Source organism: Phyllopteryx taeniolatus, chromosome 14, assembly GCF_024500385.1.
Source record: "Phyllopteryx taeniolatus isolate TA_2022b chromosome 14, UOR_Ptae_1.2, whole genome shotgun sequence".
NCBI classification, from domain to species: domain Eukaryota; kingdom Metazoa; phylum Chordata; class Actinopteri; order Syngnathiformes; family Syngnathidae; genus Phyllopteryx; species Phyllopteryx taeniolatus.
Genome location: NC_084515.1, coordinates 7,531,368 through 7,553,241, shown reverse-complemented (window position 1 = coordinate 7,553,241; position 21,874 = coordinate 7,531,368). Strand labels below are relative to the sequence as shown.

General features: G+C 41.2%; 1 protein-coding gene across 10 annotated transcripts in view; it reads left to right on the top strand.

Annotated features, from left to right (window-relative positions):
• The window catches only part of LOC133488475 (transcription factor E2-alpha-like), a 47,678-nt gene that overhangs the window by 4,925 nt on the left and 20,879 nt on the right, over positions 1-21,874 (top strand). For 3 of the 10 annotated variants that reach the window (XM_061796363.1, XM_061796361.1, XM_061796360.1), the window contains 2 exons: positions 10,361-10,456; positions 10,699-10,774. In XM_061796363.1, the coding sequence (XP_061652347.1) occupies positions 10,403-10,456; positions 10,699-10,774 (130 nt within the window). In that variant the 5' untranslated portion in view covers positions 10,361-10,402. Of the gene's footprint in view, positions 1-4,349; positions 4,914-8,719; positions 8,805-10,327; positions 10,457-10,698; positions 10,775-21,874 lie in introns of those variants that run through there. The other 7 variants (XM_061796366.1, XM_061796364.1, XM_061796365.1 and 4 more) reach the window with 5 other exon arrangements.

The following is a 21,874-nucleotide window of genomic DNA, read 5'->3' as shown; positions in this document are numbered from 1 at the left end:
GGGAGCAGGGCGATGATAAGCTAAAAAAAAAAAAAAAAAAAAGAACAAGCGGATGCAGTGCCTTTTTTTCCTCACTCGTCACAACAGAATCTTTTGTCTCAACTGAACAAACAAACGACACAAGTAGTCAAATGATTCCTAAAACATACTTTGTTGAAAACGTATTCAGGAGAGAGGTGTTATGGGTTTGTGCCAAGACAATTAAGCCTGTACACACTGACAATAAAAACCTCGAGGCACCACAGGAAGGTGGAGTGGCTCATTAGAAGCGATGTAGCTGACCCCTGTGGCGAGGGATGTTCAGGTACATTGGCAGGAGGTTTGTGTAGCTCAGACTAGCTTCTTTTTCGTGCTGTTCACACAAACACGGGGCCTAAAGTTCACACATGAGCACACGCACACTGCTGTTATTGCTCTTGGGTTTGTGCCTTGACATTTGTACACTTTGTGCAGACTCAGACAATGTGAAATAAAAACATTGCGCAGAACGGAGGAGGCTAGAGTCGTGTCATTCCCAAATCAGGGTTGTAAGTACCATTGGTAGGAAGTAAGTAAATATAAATTCCAGGGACGGTTTCTGATATGGGCAAGATGGGCAGCCGCCTGGGACGGCATTCTCTGGGGGGCGACACTCTAGCCACCCTTCCCATGATGATCGGCTGGGAGTTGCGCAATTTTGTAGCGTCGCACAGGGTGCATAATTTGGGCACCTTATTATTTCAAGCAGCAACGCACCGGCAGCTAACTGGACTGGCCCTGAAACAAAAAATGTGCCCTTTTTGCTGCAGGCCATTTTTTTTCTTCAGTCATCAATATTATGATATTGAAAAATTACCCATTCTGTCGTCAAGAGCATTTATTTGAGTCCTTGGGAGAATTGTACATATACTCCCGCCTTGCCACCAGCCCACCTCCTTTTGATAGGGGTGTGTTGACTTTTGTATCCCCTGTAGCACCCCCTTCACCTCCTTTGTTAATAGTTGTATTATTGACTGTGTTGATTGTGTTAACTACACAAAATACACAAGTTAAATACATACTACTGTTTTTTCTTAATTGTGTTAATAATTCTGGTGCTCTTTTTTTGGCTTGAGCTCTTGCCCCCAAAAATCTCTGCCAGGGTGTACTCTCGCCCAAAGTCAGCTGGGATAGGCCCCCGTTCACCCACAGGCCTTTTGAGGATAAGTGGTGTAGAAGATGGATAGAAGTGCAGGAGTTGAATCAGTACTTTTACCAGTCTCTTTTGACACAAGTATCCATACTTCTACTTAAATATAGCGCGTGAGCACTTTTGCCACCTCTGGAAATCACCTGCCAACCGTAGCATGATGTCTTACTTGTATTTGAGTGCATTTCATGTGTGTTAAGACAGCTGTTATGACAAAATATAGTAGATATTCTTTTATTATATCATCACACAGTTTCTGTGTAATTTTTATTACTTCAATAGTTCTTTGTTCTTGGACTTTCAAATGTACCTAGTAGTTTAATTGTTTTGGGGTTTTTTTTCCCCTTCCCTCATCCTGTCTCTGTGGCTCTACAAGCCTCCCTTTTCTCTCAAGGTCAAGATAACTGTGAATAGGCCTTTCTTCCTTGACTCCCTCCCATTTTAGTTTAAATGTGCGTTTGTTCTTCCGTGTTCTTCAGAGTTGGGGAGAGGCGCGAAGCAAACTGCGAGTTCCTCTCTGACTGAAGATTTCATTAAAATGGCAAAAGACAAGATTGTTTCCTGATTTATTTCCAAAACACAGCGCTGTATTTTTTTTTCCACAGGAAACAGGAAACCACAAGTCATAACAGGATGCCCTTGGTTTCCATACTGTACCTGATGCGTGGGTAGCTGCATGGGGGTAACCCATTTACAAACTCATGGTGCTTGTGTAAGATGAGGCCGTGAATGTGAACTTGTGGGTGGAGTGTGGTGTTAGGAAAATGGAGTTCCACCCTACACATCGATTTTTTTTTTTTGTCTTCAATGTATGTGTGTGCGTGTCTCACTCACTGCACACTACAACATATAATTTGTCCTAGTTTCCGAAAGGCAGCAAACCAAGTGTCGTTTGATGTCTGTGTAGTGCGGCAATATCATCACCTCAAATGCAAACACACGCTCTGTGTTTCCCCCAAGTGCACTGTGGGAGCTGCACCGAGAATCTGTAACATGAGACACGTTTTGTCATACTGACGTTGATCAGCTCACGTCAAATTCCTGTTGAAAATATGTCTAAGGGTTAGTATATTGCCCTCATTCTCTTTATGCAATTAAATGCACCTACTGTAACTTTAAGAGGACCAGTTGTGTGTATGCCTGCTTCATGTACTTGGTTATGAAATTATTTTAGTTCTAAATAATATAACTTCAGTTTAGGACCACAATTAATGTCTTACAGGTGTGCATGTGCACAACAAGTGTCGAGCATGTGTGTGTGTTATGTTAGTGCGTGGACGGCTGAGTTTTCTCGTAAAAGGCCAGCGCAGATGTTGCGGTCGTTTCACCGCAAACCAGTTGAGGTTTTCTCTTTTCACAAGTCTCAACACAAATGGTGACATTAAGTGCAGGTCTTGTTGATGCACAAACTACATACTATTTAATTATGTTATTACTATATGTTTGTATATACTACAATAGTATACAATGTTCCGACACTGCAAAAACTGGGTTTAAAAAAGAAAGAAAGAAAAAAGTAATGACATTAGGAGTATACAACTTAATTTCTTTTTGTACAAGTATCTGTACATCTACTTAGGTACTGAGTGTGAGTACTTTTGTCACCTCTGCTGTTCATTATCATTATGTTCTTTGCTGATTGGTTGGGGGGAAAGCGCATGGTTCTGCTGTCTTATAACGAAGCATGTGGTGTCCATATTGACTCATGTTGCCCTGTAAAGACTTAAAAGGAATGGCTGCTGCTGCCACTCCAAATGGAATGGAAATGTTTTAACCATTATTTCAATTCAGACTTGTTTTTACTCCACATGCTTTTTTATGTCTATGTCACATTGTTACATATCTTAATACAATGTAATGACTACATTTTTGGTGCACTAGTAGAACAACTTGTGTCTTAGTAGTAACATTTTTTAACATATGACATTTCTGCACACTAGTAAGACAATTTTGGAATACTAGTAGGACAACTACATGTTACTAATGAGGCAAAACTGTGTACTAGTAGACATCTGCTAGATGTTAACTAGTCAAACATTATAATGTCACTAGTACTACTAGTAGCATACAGTTGTCATCTAGTAGGACAATTACGTTACTAGTGAGGCAAAACTGCACTAGTTGACATCGGTGCAGCACTAGTGCTACTCATGAAGTGCTAGATGTTAACCAGTAGAATTTTGTCACGAGTGATACTAGGAGTAAACAGTTGTAATGGAAAATGACATCTTACTAGTGAGACAAAACTATGCAGTCGCTGACATCTGTGCTTCTATTGAAGCGATAGATGTTAGCGAGTGGAACTTTAGAATGTCACTAGTAGTACTAATATCATGTAATTGTCAAATAGTAGGTCAGCTACATGTTACTAGTGAGGAAAAACTGCATTAGCTGATGTCTCTGTGTTACTATAACTAGTAGGATTTTCATTATTAGTCCAGGGATCACCGCAGTTGTCAAGTAGTATGACAACATGTTACTAGTGGGGCAAAACTGTGCACTCGTTGACTTCTGTGCGTGCTACTAGTCCTACTAGAGAAGCACTACATGTTAACTATTAACATTGTATAATGTCACTAGTAGTACTAGTTGCTCACAGTTGTCAACTATTAGGCCAACTACATGTCGACCGTGAGCCAAACCTGTGCACTAGTTGACATCTGTGCAGCACTAGAACTACTCACAAAGCACTAGATGTCAACTAGGAGAATTTTGTCATTTGTGATGCTGGTAGCACACGAGTAGTCAACTAGTAGGACAATTACATAATACATATTACAAAAAAATGCTCAAACGGGTGTTACTTGTGCAACTCAGTTTACTATCAAGATTTAATTGCGCACTATGGTAGGTCAGAAGTGCCACTCGAAGTGGAAAAAAAAAAAAACATTTCTCATAAAACAGTCCTTCCACTAGTTCGATGAATTGTCTTACTAGTGAGGACAAAGAGCGTACGAGTACATGGATGCCAAGGTTCTCGTCTAAATGCTGCTTACTTTCCGTTCAGACACTGTTTAAGAGCTGAGAAAATGATCGCGCTGGCTGGCTGGCAACCTGGAGGAAAAACAACACTGGCCGGAGGTTGACGTTGAAACATATTTGGGCGTACCGCCTGTCAATCAAATTTGGCCGCATCCAATTGGTCGTCTTCTCCGATATTATCATTCCATCTTCTACACTGGTCCACTCTGTTGGGCTCTTCGCCTCATCCGCCCCTCGACATAGATCCGCGCGATTTGCCAGTCCAAACCTCCCGTTCGACGTCTCGAGACAAAATTAGACATAGTATCCGGAATTTTGGATCATTTTAGCATTAATAAGCATCTATACAAACGCGTTTTTTTGTCGTTTATTCGTTTTGGATGAAATTGGACACCGCTGATGTTTCTGGATGCGTCAATGTCCTCCTGTGGGCCGAGCCGCGGAGGGATATATCGTTGGAAGCGACAATGTGGAGGCTGTTAAAATGTCTACTTGGAAAATGAAGTAGCTACAATTTCAGTGATATTAAGAGAGACCTAGTCATTCTTGAGTTATGGTTCGTGTCAGAGACGGCTTTTCAGTTTCGTGACGAAGACAGCAAGCGAGGCGGCGGACTATTTCAAGCTTGGCTTTCCTCATCTTCCTCAAACCCGTAGTCCGGAGGAGCACGGAGAGGGGGGGGAGGATCCAATCCATAACTTTGTGTTTTCTCTTCTCCGGTGCTTGAATTTCTCTTTGTTGGATGCTGCAAAACTGAGCCAAGGTAAAGATGCCTGCTAAAACATTCTCCTAACACGTCTGTGGGGGTTCAACAAGACTTGCCTGTCACTGTGCTGTCGGAAGAATAGTTAAGTTTTAAACGCACCCCCCTAAGTTGCATTTTCCCTGGGAAAACAGAAGGTCTGTTTTACGTGCTAAGTGAGCTTTTGGTCTTTTTACCACCACGATATTTGCGTTACGTCTCGAGAAAAGTCTTCTTTGTTTGACTTGAGTAGGCTCAACGTTACAGCGTATTAGCATGTCGAGTTAGCCCCCCCCCCCCCCCCCTACACTTACATTGATGTCTGTGCTAGAATGTCGCGTAACACCAGTAAAATAGTACCTCTAAATTCTATTTGCACACCCTTTTCAACAGTAGAATACTTTTTTTTTTACAGGTGTGTTTAAAACCCGAATATTATTTGTGTATTCGCCACGCTTCGAAACACTGTTGAAACTTTGCTGACCGGCTCTTTGTGTCGAGCCCCCTCGCTGTACGCAGTGGGGCCAGGAAGGCAACAGGTTTGGACTACTTGACTAATCTCGGATGTTTGGAGATGTTTACGATATAAATGTAGCATACAAACACAATACTGTGCAAATAAAGTAAACACAGTAGCTGCATGTGGTGGTGTTGGTGGGGGGTACACTTGTTCCTTGCAAACTTCATTGGGCAGACTGGTGTGGGGGTTCTCAAGCGTAAGCAACTTCCATTTGTTAGGAGGGACTAACTCCCCCATTTTGACCTCAGACCACAGAAGACTCGAATATTCTCTATTTACATTTGGACTTGACGTAATTGCATATTACACATTGTGCACTGTTTATACAAATCCATAATGTACTTACTGTTCAGTTATGACTTGAATGTGCAATAGCTTGCATACATATTTCATACACTTCGTACTGGGTGTGTCATAACTGTAGATCATGATACATTACTGTCATTATTCTACTTCCCTCTTGCACTAGTTGTAGAAATACTAGGAATGCACCAATACCACTTTTTTCAGACAGTATTTACATTTGATTATCGTGTACCAATACTTAATAATGCCATGATGTCTTGTAATTTTGGTGGAATTTTTTTTTTAATGTTCAAAAACCTGAACTTTTATTCAACGTGCCATAGGTTTCTCTCAGATATAACACTATTTATACAACTGACCAACTATTGTTCAAAACACTTATTGAAGATGGCACAGGCTTTGCACTAATGTACTGTAACACTCGTTTTAGACACAATCAAATATTGTTATAAAATACCAACTTTTATTTAGGGATTTCCGATACCACTTTTTATTTTCATTTTTCAAACTGAGACCAGCACAAGTATTCACTCTTGAGTCCTCACGGATACTGAGTACTGATACCAATATTACTTTTTATACATAATTTCAATTACCATAATGACACATAATTGTGAACAAAGACCTAACATATCTGCATCACAGTTCTGAGGACACGGGTTCAAATCTGGCCTCGCCTGTGTGGAGTTTGCATGTTCCCCCCATGCCTGCGTGGGTTTTCTCCGGGTACTCCGGTTTCCTCCCACATTCCCAAAACATGCATGGTAGGTTGACTGTGGACTCTAAATTGTCTGTAGGTGTGAATGCGTGTGCGAATGGTTGTTTGTCTATTTGTGCCCTGCGATCGGCTGGCGACCAGTTCAGGGTTTACCCCGCCTCGTGCCTGAAGTCAGCTGAGATAGGCGTCAGCACATCTGCAATCTTAGTCAGGATAAGCGGTTCAGTAAATAGATAGTTGGATGGACCTTTCCTTCTTTCTGATACACATGATGATTCGCCGATGTGTCAGACTGTCACAGTGTAGAGTCAACTACTGGCAATTAGGACTTACTCAATGTCAGATTTTTTTGCCTCAAGTATCGGCACCTTGAAATAAGGCCAGTATCTGCCCAATATCTGGTATTGGTACTTGCCAATACAAGCAAGGTCGCTGTCGATTCCTACTTAACTATAATCAAATAAACAGACTGTACAAATTAAAGAATAACCTCATCATAGACAAAGAGGCCATCCTGTATTTGAAATGCCTTTGGTTTAGCTGCACCCATGTCTTCTAAAAATAGTTTTTAAAAGAAAGTTGTAATGTTATGAGAACAGAGTCATCATGTTACTTTTTAAAGAAAGTTGTAGTGTTCCCATATTAAATTCCTAACATCACAAGAAAAAAAAAACATAATGTTAAGAAATGGATGTCAAAATCCCCACGTAAACGTATACAATATATCATTAGCCTAATAGCATACCAGTAGTTCCCTAAGTCATATTTCAGCGTTTACTGTAAACAACAAAACACAGAAAAAAAATCAACAAACAAGAAGAGTCCAGTTGCCTCGATTCAACCTTTGGGGATTACGGTTACCCGGATTATTCAGAATCTACACAAAGATGTAAGAACCCCCATCCCACAAATTTTAACAAGGACATTGGTATTTTTTTACTGCTATTGTGACAGTAAGTTAAAAATGACAAGGCAATTATGCACACGCGGCACGGTGGATGACTGGTTATAGCGTCAGCCTCACAGTTCTGAGGACCCGGGTTCAATCCCCGGCCCCGCCTGTGTGGAGTTTGCATGTTCTCCCCGTGCCTGCGTGGGCTTTCTCCGGGCACTCCGGTTTCCTCCCACATCCCAAAAACATGCATTAATTGGAGACTCTAAATTGCCCGTAGGCATGACTGTGAGTGCGAATGGTTGTTTGTTTCGATGTGCCCTGCGATTGGCTGGCAACCAGTTCAGGGTGTACCCCGCCTCCTGCCCGATGACAGCTGGGATAGGCTCCAGCACGCCCGCGACCCTAGTGAGGAGAAGCGGCTCAGAGAATGGATGGATGGAATTATGCACACAAAAAAAGATCCTTTGGATTTATTTAATTGAACCTGTACATTGGTTGCACATGATTAAAATTTGGTAATGCAATTTTTTTTTCCTATTTTCCCTTCTCAAAGATTACGTCCTGTAAATTAAAAGGACTGGTTTTCAGTGTGTTATTATTATGTGCATTTAACAGGAAGCAGTTTGGCACATAGTGAAATATTCTTCAAACTGTTTATTACTACTCCCAGCTGAAGTTGACTGTCTAATTAAACAAAACACAGGGAATTACATGTGTGTTTATTAAAACAACCACCTACTTTTAATGTCCACTAGTTCAATGCATTTACATACAATGTAAAATTCCATAGACAGGCTAACTAATAGCATCTCTGTGGTGGTGCTTTGAGTTATGAGCGTGGTCACGGACTGAATAAAACTTGTATGTTAAGGCACCACTGTACTAAATAGTCTGACTTGACAAGATCCTTAACAGTTCTCATCCTAAGCAAAGTATACATTTCTAATAGTAATACTATGATTTGATTTTTGTGAATTTACAGGTTTTTGTCAAATTATCCAGTCTTTATTCTTGTTAAATCGTAAATTTCTTCAGTTGTTTTTACAGATGTAAATAAAAAACAAAAATATCAAATTTTCAGTGTTGCCCTAATTCTTCCTTTGTAGCCTACATTGTTTCATTTAAAAAGCTGATTCATGCACTGCTGGTATATTTTCCTGATTCCAGTATGGTTACTGCTTGCAAGTAAATAAGAACTCTGGCCAAATACAAAACACGCAAATGTTTTCATTATGATTTCCTGCTTTTGTTAAGACACAATGTGTTTCTTTTTATGTTCTAAGGCTATGATTTATACTCTTAAATAAGTTTCTGTCAACAGCAATGATAAACCAGAGCACCATGTAGTAGTTCATCCATCCATTTTCTGTACTGCTTATCCTTACTAGTGACGCGGGCATGCTGGCGCCCATCTCAGCTGACTACGGGCAAGACACTGGGTACACCCTGAACTGGTCGCCAGCCAATCGCAGGGCACGTATAGACATACAGTCATTCACACTCTCATACACACTTATGGGCAATTTAGAGTCATCAGTTAACCTACCGTGAATGTATTTGGAATGTGGAAGGAAACCAGAGTACCCGAAGAAAACCCACACAGGCACGGGGAGAACTTGCAAACTCCAAACAAGTGAGGCCCGATTTGAGCCGGCGTTGTCAGAACTGTGAGGCAGATGTGCTAAACAGTCGCTACCGTGCCACCATGTAGTAGTCATTGTTTTGGAAAAAAAATAATAAATCCTTGCTGCGATTGAAGCATCAGATTCTCATAACGCCCTTATCATGCTTCATACCTGCCAGTGTGAATGTATCAGCCTTTGTAGCTATCACAGGCACAACTGGATAAAATCTCATATTTTATGTTGAGCAACACAGTAAAGGATTTGTAGGAGATGGCTCAAGATATGATAATAAACATTACTGTAACTGTTTAATTCCCTCCAGCTGATATTGACTGCAATGTCATTTGCAGATGCAAAGATAAACTGACCAAGGTTAGAGATTAACCGAGAGAATGCATTTGCTTTGCCGAAGACAAGTTGCACGGTCCTGTATGTGCTTGAAGATGTTTTGCCCAGCTTGTTTTGTGAAATATAATACAATGACAAGGTTCCGGCTACACTCTTGTTAGATTTTCCCCTATCAATAATCTGATAGTGGGAGGCAAGAGTGTGTTACTTGAATATTAATTATTTCTGATGACATACTGGACTGTGCCATGATTGGAAAGATAACATGAAGATCAGCCTGTTTAAAGATCCATGACAAGAAAATTGAATCAGTTTGTAGAATGTATTTTTCAACTGTTCGATCTATTTTTGAGAGCTTGGATGTATTGAAATTGTTTTGACATTGTGAAGGAATTGTATATATTGTCATTATTGTAATTAATAATTTTATGGAAAGGTATTTTCACAAATTACACGTTAAGATCAGCAGCTGCAGTAATGCAATATACCCAACTTTATGAGGAAAGTGGCAATGACATTCAGTTATAATTCAGTTTAGAGTGGAAAGTGAAATAATGTAATAATATCAATTTAGGTATTTCAACATTTTGTGTTGCTAAATTACTTGAATATGGTTTAGCTATATATATCATTTCCACAAATTTCCCACACATTTGGCGTTTACATTTGCAGAACGTTTGATCCCTTGTGTAACTGAACAATATGTAACATTTCCCCAGTGGAACCACTCACTGTAGTACACATCCAATATTCCTTTCATTGCATTGTGGAAATATGACGACAAAACAAAATCCAGACAACACTAAAAACGGCTAATCTGCCATTTAGTTAGTTCCATCAGATGAAAGATTTACCAGTTAGACCTATTGTGTAATTATATCCCAACTTAAAGTGCCAGTTCAAAGAATGTTCAATGAATATTATTTTATAAAAACATTTTATTCAAGTAAATCATACCCCAGTTGTTGTTTGTTGCTTTAATATAAGTTTAGTCAAACACATTTATTCTCTGATTGTTTAAAGGGGCCTCGTGTTTTCTTTACCCTCTGACTGCAGTGGCTTGCTGAGACTGAAAGGGCAAGCGAACAGTAGCCGAGAATGACGACAGTGGGGACAGACAAGGAGCTCAGCGACTTGCTGGATTTTAGCGCGGTAAGACTTCTCTTAAGATATATTAACCCTTGGATAAACATATAGTTTGATATCGGACAATGGTCAAGTCTTCAGGGATTGGTCAATTTGGTTGTTCAGATTTGAAGCATTGCTGAGTTTACTTGATTACACCTGTTGGTTAAACAGTGCTGTTTGCATTCCTTAATTTTACTGTCCACAGCCTAAGTCTGATATTTATGGTATTTATAATGCTGTTTACATGTTCATTCTTGTCTTTTCAGATGTTCGAACTTCCAGTTTCAAATGGCAAGAATAGGCCAACAGTCAGACTGGCCAGCAGTCAGTTTGGGGGGTCAGGTAAGTCCAGAATGAACTTATTTTAGTGTGCACGATCCTACAGGCTTTAGTGACAAACATTCCTTTTCTCTGGGTTTGTTTTTCTTTGGAGAATTTTCTTTTGACATCAACAAAAAAGCTTTGTTTGCTCAATTGTTATTTAGAAGGAAAGCACCTAAATGTCAGTCGAGTCGAAGTAACTTTTTGCCTTGCTGCGGTGGAAATGCCCTTATTGGCTTGTAACATATTAAACTGTGTCCTGGCTGCTGTGGAGTTTATGTAACCAAAACACAGTTCCTGTTCTCTGTGTCATGTAGATGGCTTTCTAAATTGCATATTATTTGATAGAACCCCAACAAGATTGCCACATTATTTTACATTATGTAGATCCCGTGTCATCTTCACTGCATTTCCTCATCCAAACCTTACATTTGTCCTTTCCATCAATCACCTTGTCAGCTGTCGCCATTCAATCAAGAAAGACACAAAGGCAGAGGCGGTGGGGGTTGATGGGAAAAGGTCTATTAATCACCTCTGCTGACTCTGCGAAAAACATTGCACCGTTCTGCTGTCTTGCATCCTACTTATAGGGGTTTTCTTTTCTGTTTACGGGAAACATTGTCACTTTCGTCATTTGTTTACAAAAGAACAGTGTTTTGGGTTCAAAATGTTTCAAGTTTTTAAAAATAGCAGTCTTCGGGTAAACTCTGAACATGGTTGTCTGCGGAAAAACAGAAGACATTTTTAAGGGACATCACATCGCCTACTACTGGTCTTCTGTTTATATTACAGCGTTTTCAGCTGTTTTTTGCAGGGCCACTATAATACTTGTGACAATATTGTAGTCTGTACTTGAATGTTTTTTAACAGTACAAAGAAAAGCGATACTGGTTTTACTAGATTAGTCTGTTGTAAACATAACGAGTCATAAAACTTTCAGTTTTCGACACTCCTACACAGTTTGATAAGACCAGATTGTTCCCTTTTACTATGGCAGTGATTCTCTAATTGTGGTATGGGTACCACTAGTGGGACACGGAAAATCACTGAATTAAACATTTAAGCTGTGTAATATTTCAGTCATTTAAACTTTTTATTTTTTATTTTATTTTATTTTATTGTTTGTAATCCAATACAGCACAATTGTTAAGTATAGTTCAGTTGTATTTCACTTTTAAGTAAATTTGTTTTCACACATTCATTTAGGTGCAATTTTTATTTAACTTACCGTATGTGAAATACTTTTTAACAAAATAATTTAATTATAACTTTCCCTTTATTTAAGTGTGTTATTATTATTATTATATTTATTAATATTCATAATAATTTTGAATAAACCTTTTAGTAGACTTAACACCGATCTGATCGGTATCGACCGATAATTAGCATTTTATGCTGATCGGCTTTAATGTCATTCGCCGAGCCGATCAATGATGTCAATGCCAATGGGGAAAAACGTGTGTTGGTGGTCACCGGTGCTCGGGAGAGGACGTTCCTCTATTCACGTCAGGGTCAGGCTCCCTTGCAGGTTCTTTTGTGAAGACGAGATGCACGCTCACAACATACAAGAAAGAGGCATGTCGATCTTAGCAATACATTTCTCCCATGACATGACAATGGCACACCATCCTACATATGTTAGTTGTCCCCACCGTTAGCTGTTTACCTTTTATAAATCATTGGTCGGTCAAGTGGTCGAACAACGGTGTTCAAAGTTTTCACAGAACAAACTTAACATTTTTCATTCAATTGTTTATTATAGCACAGCAACTCTGCAATTTTGGTCTGTTCAAGTGGTCCTGGTCCAATGAGGCTTTCATTGGTTGACAAAACCAAGGATAGCTGGTGTAATGCAGTCCAGTGCAATTTTTCCCAAGAATTATTAGTTTTGTCTTTTTAAGTTCTTAACAACAAGAGTAATACATCACATTTATCTAGTGCTTGTTAATGTATTGTTGAGACTAACTGCATATGTTTAATACTTCATCGTGCACAATATGCTTTGACAAACAAGCAGTACTGATGCAGTTGCAGTTCAGGAGTCATTTCAGAATAATATTCCACAGTCATGTGTGATTTATGCCTGAAGTATAACTGCAAACAGTCTTTCACTTTTTCTTACATATGGCCACCATGTTGATGTTTAGGGTGTGTGGAGGTTCAACTTCTGTGGCTGTGACTTCAGTTAGAAACCCTAAACCACTATGTGAATTTCTTGTCTTCTTGTCCTATTTAAGTAACCACCCAGTTAAAGTAATTCCAGTACACTTTCATTTTTTGCTCTCTGGAAACTGAGAACATTGGAATATATTTTTAGACTCTTTATGAGACTGAAATGCAGAAGTGTGAATTGTTCTATGAGTTGAAATTTAAACCTGTGTCTGTGGATGCTTCATATATAGATTAGGTATTGTCAGTTCACAGTACGTACTGAATTTAAAATGTCTAAGCTTGACGATACAAAGCAAACGAGATGTAGTCGATACGTTGGGGGAGTACACAGGGCTGTTTTCGAAGTCTCTGGGGACTCACGGGTTAAAGCAACCAGGTCTGTGTTACTGAACATTGTTCAATATTTCATTAACAGCCTTAAGTCTCTTGAGATTTGACATGGATATGACTTTATGCTTTGTGTCTGTGTGACTCACTTTGCAGCGGGAAGGAAGAAGGTGTGTGTAGACACATTGAAGTATAAGTGCCCGTGGCAATGTTCCTGTTATGACTAAATCATGTCTGCAAGTCTGGTCAATGTATGGCAGAGTTGTACTCCTGAAGCCAATGAGTCAGGCTGGTTGGCTGTTTAGTATCTCTTCCTATATAATTATAGACTAGCCATGCCTGAAGGGACGTTGCATGCTTGGAGGAGTTCCGCATCAGTGTAAAAAAAAAAAAGGTCTGATGTTACTCATCTTTTGTGCAATTTTCTTTGCAGTTCAATTGATAGTCGGTACCTATTGCAATTTTCTCCCTTTGCATCCGAATGAAAACTCATTTATGGGCCTATACAATATATTAGGGATGCACAGATACCACTTTTTTCAGACCACGTACAAGTACCGTAATTTCTCGTGTATAATACGCACCCATGTATAAAACGCACCCCTAAAGTTGACCTCAAAATTCTGGAAAACCCTTCTACGCATGTATAATGCATTTTTACAATGGATGATTTTGCTTATACCCATTTGATCAAAACATGAAGTACCGCAATTTCTCGTGTATAGAGCGCCCTGAAGTATAATGCGCACCCCATAAGTTTACCTAAAAAAGCAGGAAAACCCTTCTACCTATGTAAAATGCGCACCATCGATTTGCTCCTATCCATATGCTCAAAACATTACGAATTACCTATATTTTTATTCTGGTAGGTTATGCAAGATGGCGCCTACCCGTGTGGCCGCCTCGGTTACGCGCTCTCTAGTATTGTTTTTGTGTTTTTCGTTCGTCTTTGGAGACATTACACAACTCACTTACACAAGTGGAGACTTGCTAAGCATTAAGGAGACTACTCCGGACTTTCTTTCACCAACTTTCGCAAATCCGCTCAGTTTTTTCCCTGAGTTACTCACCGGAGCAGCGACCGCAGTCTTTGGCGCATGGAGGCGGAGGCGACGCCACAGCGGGAAGCGAGCAAGCATCCAGGTGAAACTCCATAAGAGAGGATACAGACTGGCGTTTCCGCCCATCCACCTCGCGAATCTACGCTCCCTACCCAACAAAATGGAGGAGCTTCATCTTCTGATAAAGACCAGTGAAGACGTCGGACGTTCCGCCGCCATGTGCTTTACGGAGACTTGGCTTTGTGACACTGTACCCGATAGCGGCGTCATGCTTCCCGGCTTCCATCTTCACAGGGCAGACCGCGACATGGAATCATCGGGGAAAACAAAAGGCGGCGGGATATGCTTCTATATCAACGAAAAATGGTGTACGGACGTCACGGAGCTCAGCACACACTGCACCCCGCATTTGGAGTCGCTGTTTTTTAACTGTAAGCCTTTCTACTGGCTTCGCGGGTTCGCATCATTCATTCTGGCTGGTGTGTACATTCCGCCTCAAGCTAACATGAACGCCGCACTGCTAATGCTCGCCTAACAAGTAAACGAAATTGAAAAAAAAAACACCCGGACTCACCCCTCATTATTCTTGGGGACTTTAACAAAGCTAAACTCAACCATGAACTCCCTAAATACAAGCAGCACATCGGCTGTCCCACCAGGGAAAATAACATTTTAGACCACTGTTATACTACGCTAAATATACAGACACTGTCACATCCTATATCAGTTTCTGTGAAGAGGTTTGTGTACCAACAAAGTCATTTCGCACATTCAATAACAACAAGCTGTGGTTCACTGCCAAACTTAAGCAACTTCGCCAAGCTAAGGAGGACGCATACCAAAGCGGAGACGAGGCCCTGTATAATCTAGCTAGAAACCAGCTGACTAAAGAAATTAACATTGGAAAGAGGAACTATGCAGCAAAGTCGAAAAAACAGTTTAGCGCTAACGACTCTAAATCAGTCTGGCATGCATTACAATCGCTGACCAATTACAAGCGACGATCCCCCCAAGCTGAGAACAATAGGACACTAGCCAACGACTTGAATACCTTCTACTGCAGATTTGAAAAGGACACTTTCACACCCCACACCCACCCAGCCGCACCACCGACCACAATCACACCTCTGACTTCTGCGTTGACCATCCACGAACAGGATGTGAGACGCTTCTTCAAACAACAAAAGATTAACAAAGCGGCAGGCCCGGACCAAGTGTCCCCATCCTGCTTCAAAGTCTGCGCGGACCAGCTCGCTCCAGTCTTCACACAGATCTTCACTAAATCTCTGGAACTGTGCGAAGTACCATCCTGTTTCAAACGCTCCACCATCATCCCAGTCCCCAAGAAAACTACAATCTCAGGTCTGAATGACTACAGGACTGTCGCCCTGACATCTGTGGTCATGAAGTCCTTTGAACGTCTCGTGCTGGGCCACATCAAGAGCGTCACAGGTCCCTTGCTGGACCCCCTGCAGTTTGCCTACCGAGCAAACAGGTCTGCGGATGATGCAGTCAACATGGAACTGCACTTCATCCTAGATCACCTCGACAGTGCAGGGACCTACGCGAGGATCCTGTTCGTGGACTTCAGCTCAGCGTTCAACACCATCATCCTTGAATTCCTTTCCTCCAAGCTTCTCCAGCTCAGCGTCTCGCCTGCCATCTGCCAGTGGATTTACAGCTTCCTGACGGGCAGGACACAGCAGGTGAGGCTGGGAGAGACCACCTCATCCACACGCAACATCAGCACTGGGGCACCCCAAGGTTGTGTCCTCTCTCTCTACACGAACGACTGCACCTCAACGCACCCGGCTGTCAAACTCCTGAAGTTTGCAGAAGACACCACTGTCATCGGCTTCATCAACGGTGACGAGTCTGCATATCGACAGGAAGTGGAGCGGCTGGAGCTGTGGTGTGGCTGACACAACCTGGAGCTGAACACAAGACAAGACTGTAGAGATGATCGTGGGCTTAAGGAGGCATCCTTCACCACAGCTGCCCCTCACGCTGTCCAGCTGCCTTGTGTCAACCGTCGAGACCTTCAAGTTCCTGGGAATTACAGTCACTCAGGACCCGAAGTGGGCGATCAACATCAACTCCGTCCTCAAAAAGGCCCAGCAGAGGATGTACTTACTGCGGCTTCTGAGAAAGCACGGCCTGCCACAGGAGCTGCTGAGGCATTTCTACACAGCGGTCATCAAATCAGTCCTGTGTTCTTCCATCACAGTCTGGTTTGGTGCTGCTACAAAAAAGGACAAACTCTGACTGCAACGGACAATCAAAACTGCTGAAAGGATTGTCAGTACACCCCTACCCACCCTTGACGACTTGCACGCTGCCAGAACTAAGACAAGAGCGTGCAAAATCCTCTCAGACCCTCCACATCCCGGTCACCGGCTCTTCCGGCTCCTGCCCTCAGGTAGGCACTACCGATCAATGCAAACTAGAACTAGCAGGCAGACATTCCAACAGCTTCTTCCCTCTTGCAATCAACTTCTTAAACAGCTAACTTACAATTCATTGCAACATCCTGCCAACTTCTTTTGTCTGAGTTTGTTGTCACATTTCTGTCGGGCCAATTATATACTACTCGTGCACTCAATGTAGTAGTCTCGCCACACTGGGCAGCCGTGGCCCAATGGTTAAGATCGTCGCCTGCCACCGTGGGGGACCTAGGTTCAAGACGACTGGACCATCTGCCAACATCCCCCGGACTCACGGCTGTGGTGTCCTTGAGCAAGACACTGATACCCCGAAATGCTCCCCGGGCGCTTCAGCTGCCCCCTGCTCCAGTGTGTTCCACTAACATGTGTATGTGTTCACTGTGATGGGTTAAATGCAGAGAACAAGTTCCGTGTGCATGCATGCATGTTCATGACAATAAAACGTGATTCTTCTTCTTCTTCTTCTATTTCCATATCTGTTGTTGACCAATACTGGCCACTCATGCCAGAGTAGCATCTGCCCCATTTGCACACTGACTGAGGAGTATCTGCAACATTTGCACAATCAACATTGTCCCAGATTATCGCACTACTCGTCACTTTAAACTGCATACACTCCTTGAAGTCTCAGCGCCCTTTGCACAATGGTCATTGCACCGGACTATTGGGAGATTAGTCATTCGAACTGTTCTAAGTGCTAGAGGACTCTGCATCTTTCTGCACAATTGTCCAAAAATAAATTGTACCAGCATTACCAGATAACTAGCAACCCTTTATTGCTGAGTGACTGTTTTTCTCAATGTCTTTATGTCTCAAAAGTGTTCTCTGTCAATTGACTGTCTGTTGTCGTACTAGAGCGACTCCAACTACCGGAGACAAATTCCCTCTGTGTTTGTTTTTGGACATAACTAAGGATGATTCTGGTTATGATATTTTTATTCTGATAAATGTTTCAAAGAATTATTCTGATAAGTTTTTCAAAGAATTGTCTGAAATGAATAATAATAAAAATAATACCCGGTAATAATAATAATAATAATCTTTGTGCATGTGCTGATGTAACGAAAAATAAGTGGGCCCTGCTTGATGTAAAAAAATAAAAATAAAAAATAAAAAACTTACCGGTCCTACATTGCCAACTGCAGTGAATGCATGAGTCCCCGAAGTCATCCACACATTCCATTCCTTCCGCAGGTGCTTTTTAAAAGGACGATTGCACGATTTGTCCATTACCTGCAACTGCGAGGTCATGCCACCAGGAATGATCACCAAGTCAGTTTTATTTTCTTTTAGGATTTGTTTGATGGCTGACATGAGATGGCACCAAGAGGCATGCAACATCAGCATTTTGTGGGAGAGTCGCTTGTGGTTACACCAGCCTAAACTAATCCAGTCCTTAGTAAGCGCCTCATCCATCCACCCTTTTCGGTGGCCTCTCACTATGACGCCCGTTGGCCACTGGCATTTCTTGGGAAGAGTTTTTCGTTTATAGATTATGTATGGCTTCATCTTAGTCTCATCTCCATACGCGCCCAACATTACAGTAAAGTGGGTTTTTTCGTTCCCAGTAGACTTTATCCTCACTGTTTTTCCACTTTTCTGATCGGTTATTTGAGTGCTTGGCAGATCAAAGGTGAGGGGTGTTTGATCGGCATTTGCTATGCAGCCAATTTCGTATTCTCGCTACTTTCTCAGCCAAATGATGAACTGCTGGTATTTCGTCAATTTATCCTCATGATCGGCTGAAAGACGTGCAGTTGTTGTTCTGCGCCTAACATAGAGGTTGTGGCTCCTCATAAATAAGTATCACCAGTTCGCGGATGCCCTGAAGTCTTGGTTACCTTTATTCCTCATTATTGTCATGAAGTTCTACAGTGCTGATAGTGCAGCCACTTGCCCTCCGTTTGGCTACAATCTGCAGCAGCTCTTCCTCCATCTCTGGGAACTGCGCGACTTTCCCACGTTCCAAAGCCCTTGCATGTGCTTTTTGCTGGAAGATTTTCTCCTTCATTTTCCTCCACAATCTCACGTTCGATTCACCCACTTTGAACTGCCGCGTTGCTTCACGGTTTCCCACGTCTTCGGCACCGGTGATTTCTTTTAAAAGCGGCTGCGTAACAACCCCTTTTTGTCGACATTTTCCATCTTAGCTGAAGTTAAAACAAACTCATTGGTAGTCGTTTCTGGTGTTTAGTGCAGTAGAAACAAATATGCTACGCTAACGATAGTGACATGGCCAACTGCCACAAGCAGCTCAGGAATCTCAGATTGGTGGCGCACATTACCGTAATATATATAAATGTGGAACACTAGACATTGCATATCATATTGGAATGTAAGTGTACACATTTTTCACAACCCTTAGGTACCTGCATACAACTATACAGTGTGATTTTCTTTTTCTTTTTTTTTAATTAATACCTATATATAATGCACTCTATCGACTTTGAAAATATTTTTCGAAAGATTTGAGAAATTACGGTATTGTCTGTATTTTGTTAGTTTTTTCAAAGAATTATTCTGAAGTCAAGCATTTTATTTGAACATGTAATACTTTATTTTTATTTACTTGTTTGTATTTTGAAATTCACAGCCCTACTTTTATTTAGTAAATGCGAAAACACACAGTTGTGCTCATATATTTGATTACCCAGGCAGAATTTGTAAGATGGGTAAAACTCTTGAAAGAAAACATGAAGGACCAGGCGTAACACATTTAATTTTATTTTAATTGAATTCAAATTAAACTGTCAAGCATTTCAGAAAAGCATTGTCATCAAACAAAACATAACCGTAAAGAAATTAATGATGGTTGTTGTTCAGTCATCAGTCGTATTTATTTAAAAAAAATAATAATAATTAAATATAAATAAATATAAATACAAAAATATTTCACAAAGTCTGCCAGGGTATGTAAACTTATGAGCACAGCTGTACATATATGCAGTCATACGTATCCCTTTCATATTAGAATGAAAGTGTATGCTACACCTTTTTCATAACCTCTAGGTGGCGGTGGTTTATTAGAATGACAGTGCATACCTGTCGCATAACCTATAGGTGGCGGTGGAATATTGGAATGAAAGTACAGCTTTTTCATAACCTCTAGATGGCGGCATACATTTATAAAATGGGAAAGTTTTTTCATTTTCCCCTATACCCATGTATAATATGCACTATTGACTTGACAATTTTTTGGGGGGGGGATGCGCATTCTACACTCACTGATACTGAGTACCGTTACTTGATAATGCCAATATGTCTTGCAACTGTGATGAAAATGGGTTTTATTTTTTAAATGTGAAATGTAAATATTTCCTATTAAAAGGGCCAGGAAATCCATCCATCCATCCATTTTCCGTACTGCTTATCCTCACTAGGGTCACGGTCGTGCTGAAGCCTATCCCAGCTGACTCCGGGTGACAGGCAGTGTACACCCTGAACTGGTCGCCAGCCAATCGCAGGGCACATATAAACAAACAACCACTCGAGTCACATTCACACCTACGGCCAATTTAGAGTCTTCAATTAACCTACCATCCATGTTTTTGGGATGTGGGAGAAAACCGGGGTAACTGGATTAAATCCACGCAGGCACGGGGAGAGCATGCAAACTCCACACAAGGGAGGCCGGATTCGAACCCGGGCCCTCAGAACTGTGAGGCAGATGTGCTAACCAGTCGCCCACCCTGCTGCCGGGGAAGAAAGTATATTTATTCTTCTCTCTGCTTCTTTTCATTAAAAGTTCATTAAAATCTCAAAACTCGGCACTGTATTGTGCAAAATAGTGCAAAAAAATGCATATAACATTTCTGATATAACTATTTAATATACTAATGTAGTTTTGACCTTTATAAGCTCTTTGTCCTAGTTGACGTACTACTGTGCTGAATAGATGGACCTCATCTTGATAAATGACGTGACATTCACGGCAAAGTGCGCATGTCACACGGCTGTTCCGATTAAATGTAGTGCACATGTATATACCCGATCAGGATAGATCACATCACATGTAAACATTTGACCAGAGATCTTCAATCCAAATGAGATCAGTCAGAATGACAAAAATGTCTCCATGTAAACCTGGCTACTGTCTGGTTGGTCCGTTGAAGACAAGCAGAGAAGACAAAGAAGCAGAGAGAAGAATAAATATACCTGTCAATCAAATATACGTTGACGTTCGCTGTAGTAGATCATGTCACATGTAACCAGTTGACCAGAGATCTTCAATCAAAATAAGTTCAATTGGAATGACAAAAATGTCCCTATGTAAACCCGGCTACTGCATGATTGATCCATTGAAGATGAGCCCTACACATGTCAATCAAATATACGTTGACATTTGCTGTAGTCAACTACTGGCTGAATAATGTGTGCCACTGAGGTTATGCTTAATAAGCAGGTAATGTTCCTGCGATTTCGCCGCAGTGGAGCGAGTTGCTTAGCTCCTTAGCTTGCTAGCTCATTAGCTATCGGGCTAGTGAACATAACAAACAGTTGACTTTCCCTTTAGTGTCTGTTGTGTATGTTTACGCGCTGCACATTGAGCAAGGCTGTGGATGTGGAGTATTGGACGGAGCCAACAACGGCAAGAGTGTACCAGTCCGCTGGCGTTCCATGAGCCCACTATCGGCTAATGACACAGCCGTACAAGACTGTCGGCTCACTTTGTGATCCGCAGTCTGGCTCACCACAACAATGACAATTAATCGAGTCCAGAAAAACTAACGTGCCCATATTATTTATTGATTGTTAAGTCGATATTGTAATTATCGTGACAGGCCTACTTCAGGTGATCTGTGCTTCTCCCCTGTCGCATACGTTTTACAACATTCCATGAGATCACATCCATAGTTTGGTGTGTGATTGCTTTGGTGAGAAATTAAGTGACTGAAATATCTCTCAACCTTGACAACAGTGCCTTTATATAGACAAATATTGTGCCTAAATTCAACTTATTAATTCTGGATGGTATACCTTGTCTAAAGGCCATCTTTTTATCTCCACTACAGTGAATTCTATCTAATCTCTTGTTTCTGGCCTTGGCATCATCAGGTCACAACAGAACCACACGCTTTTTCTTGAATGTCGCCTGACATCTTAAGTCACAGTCAGCT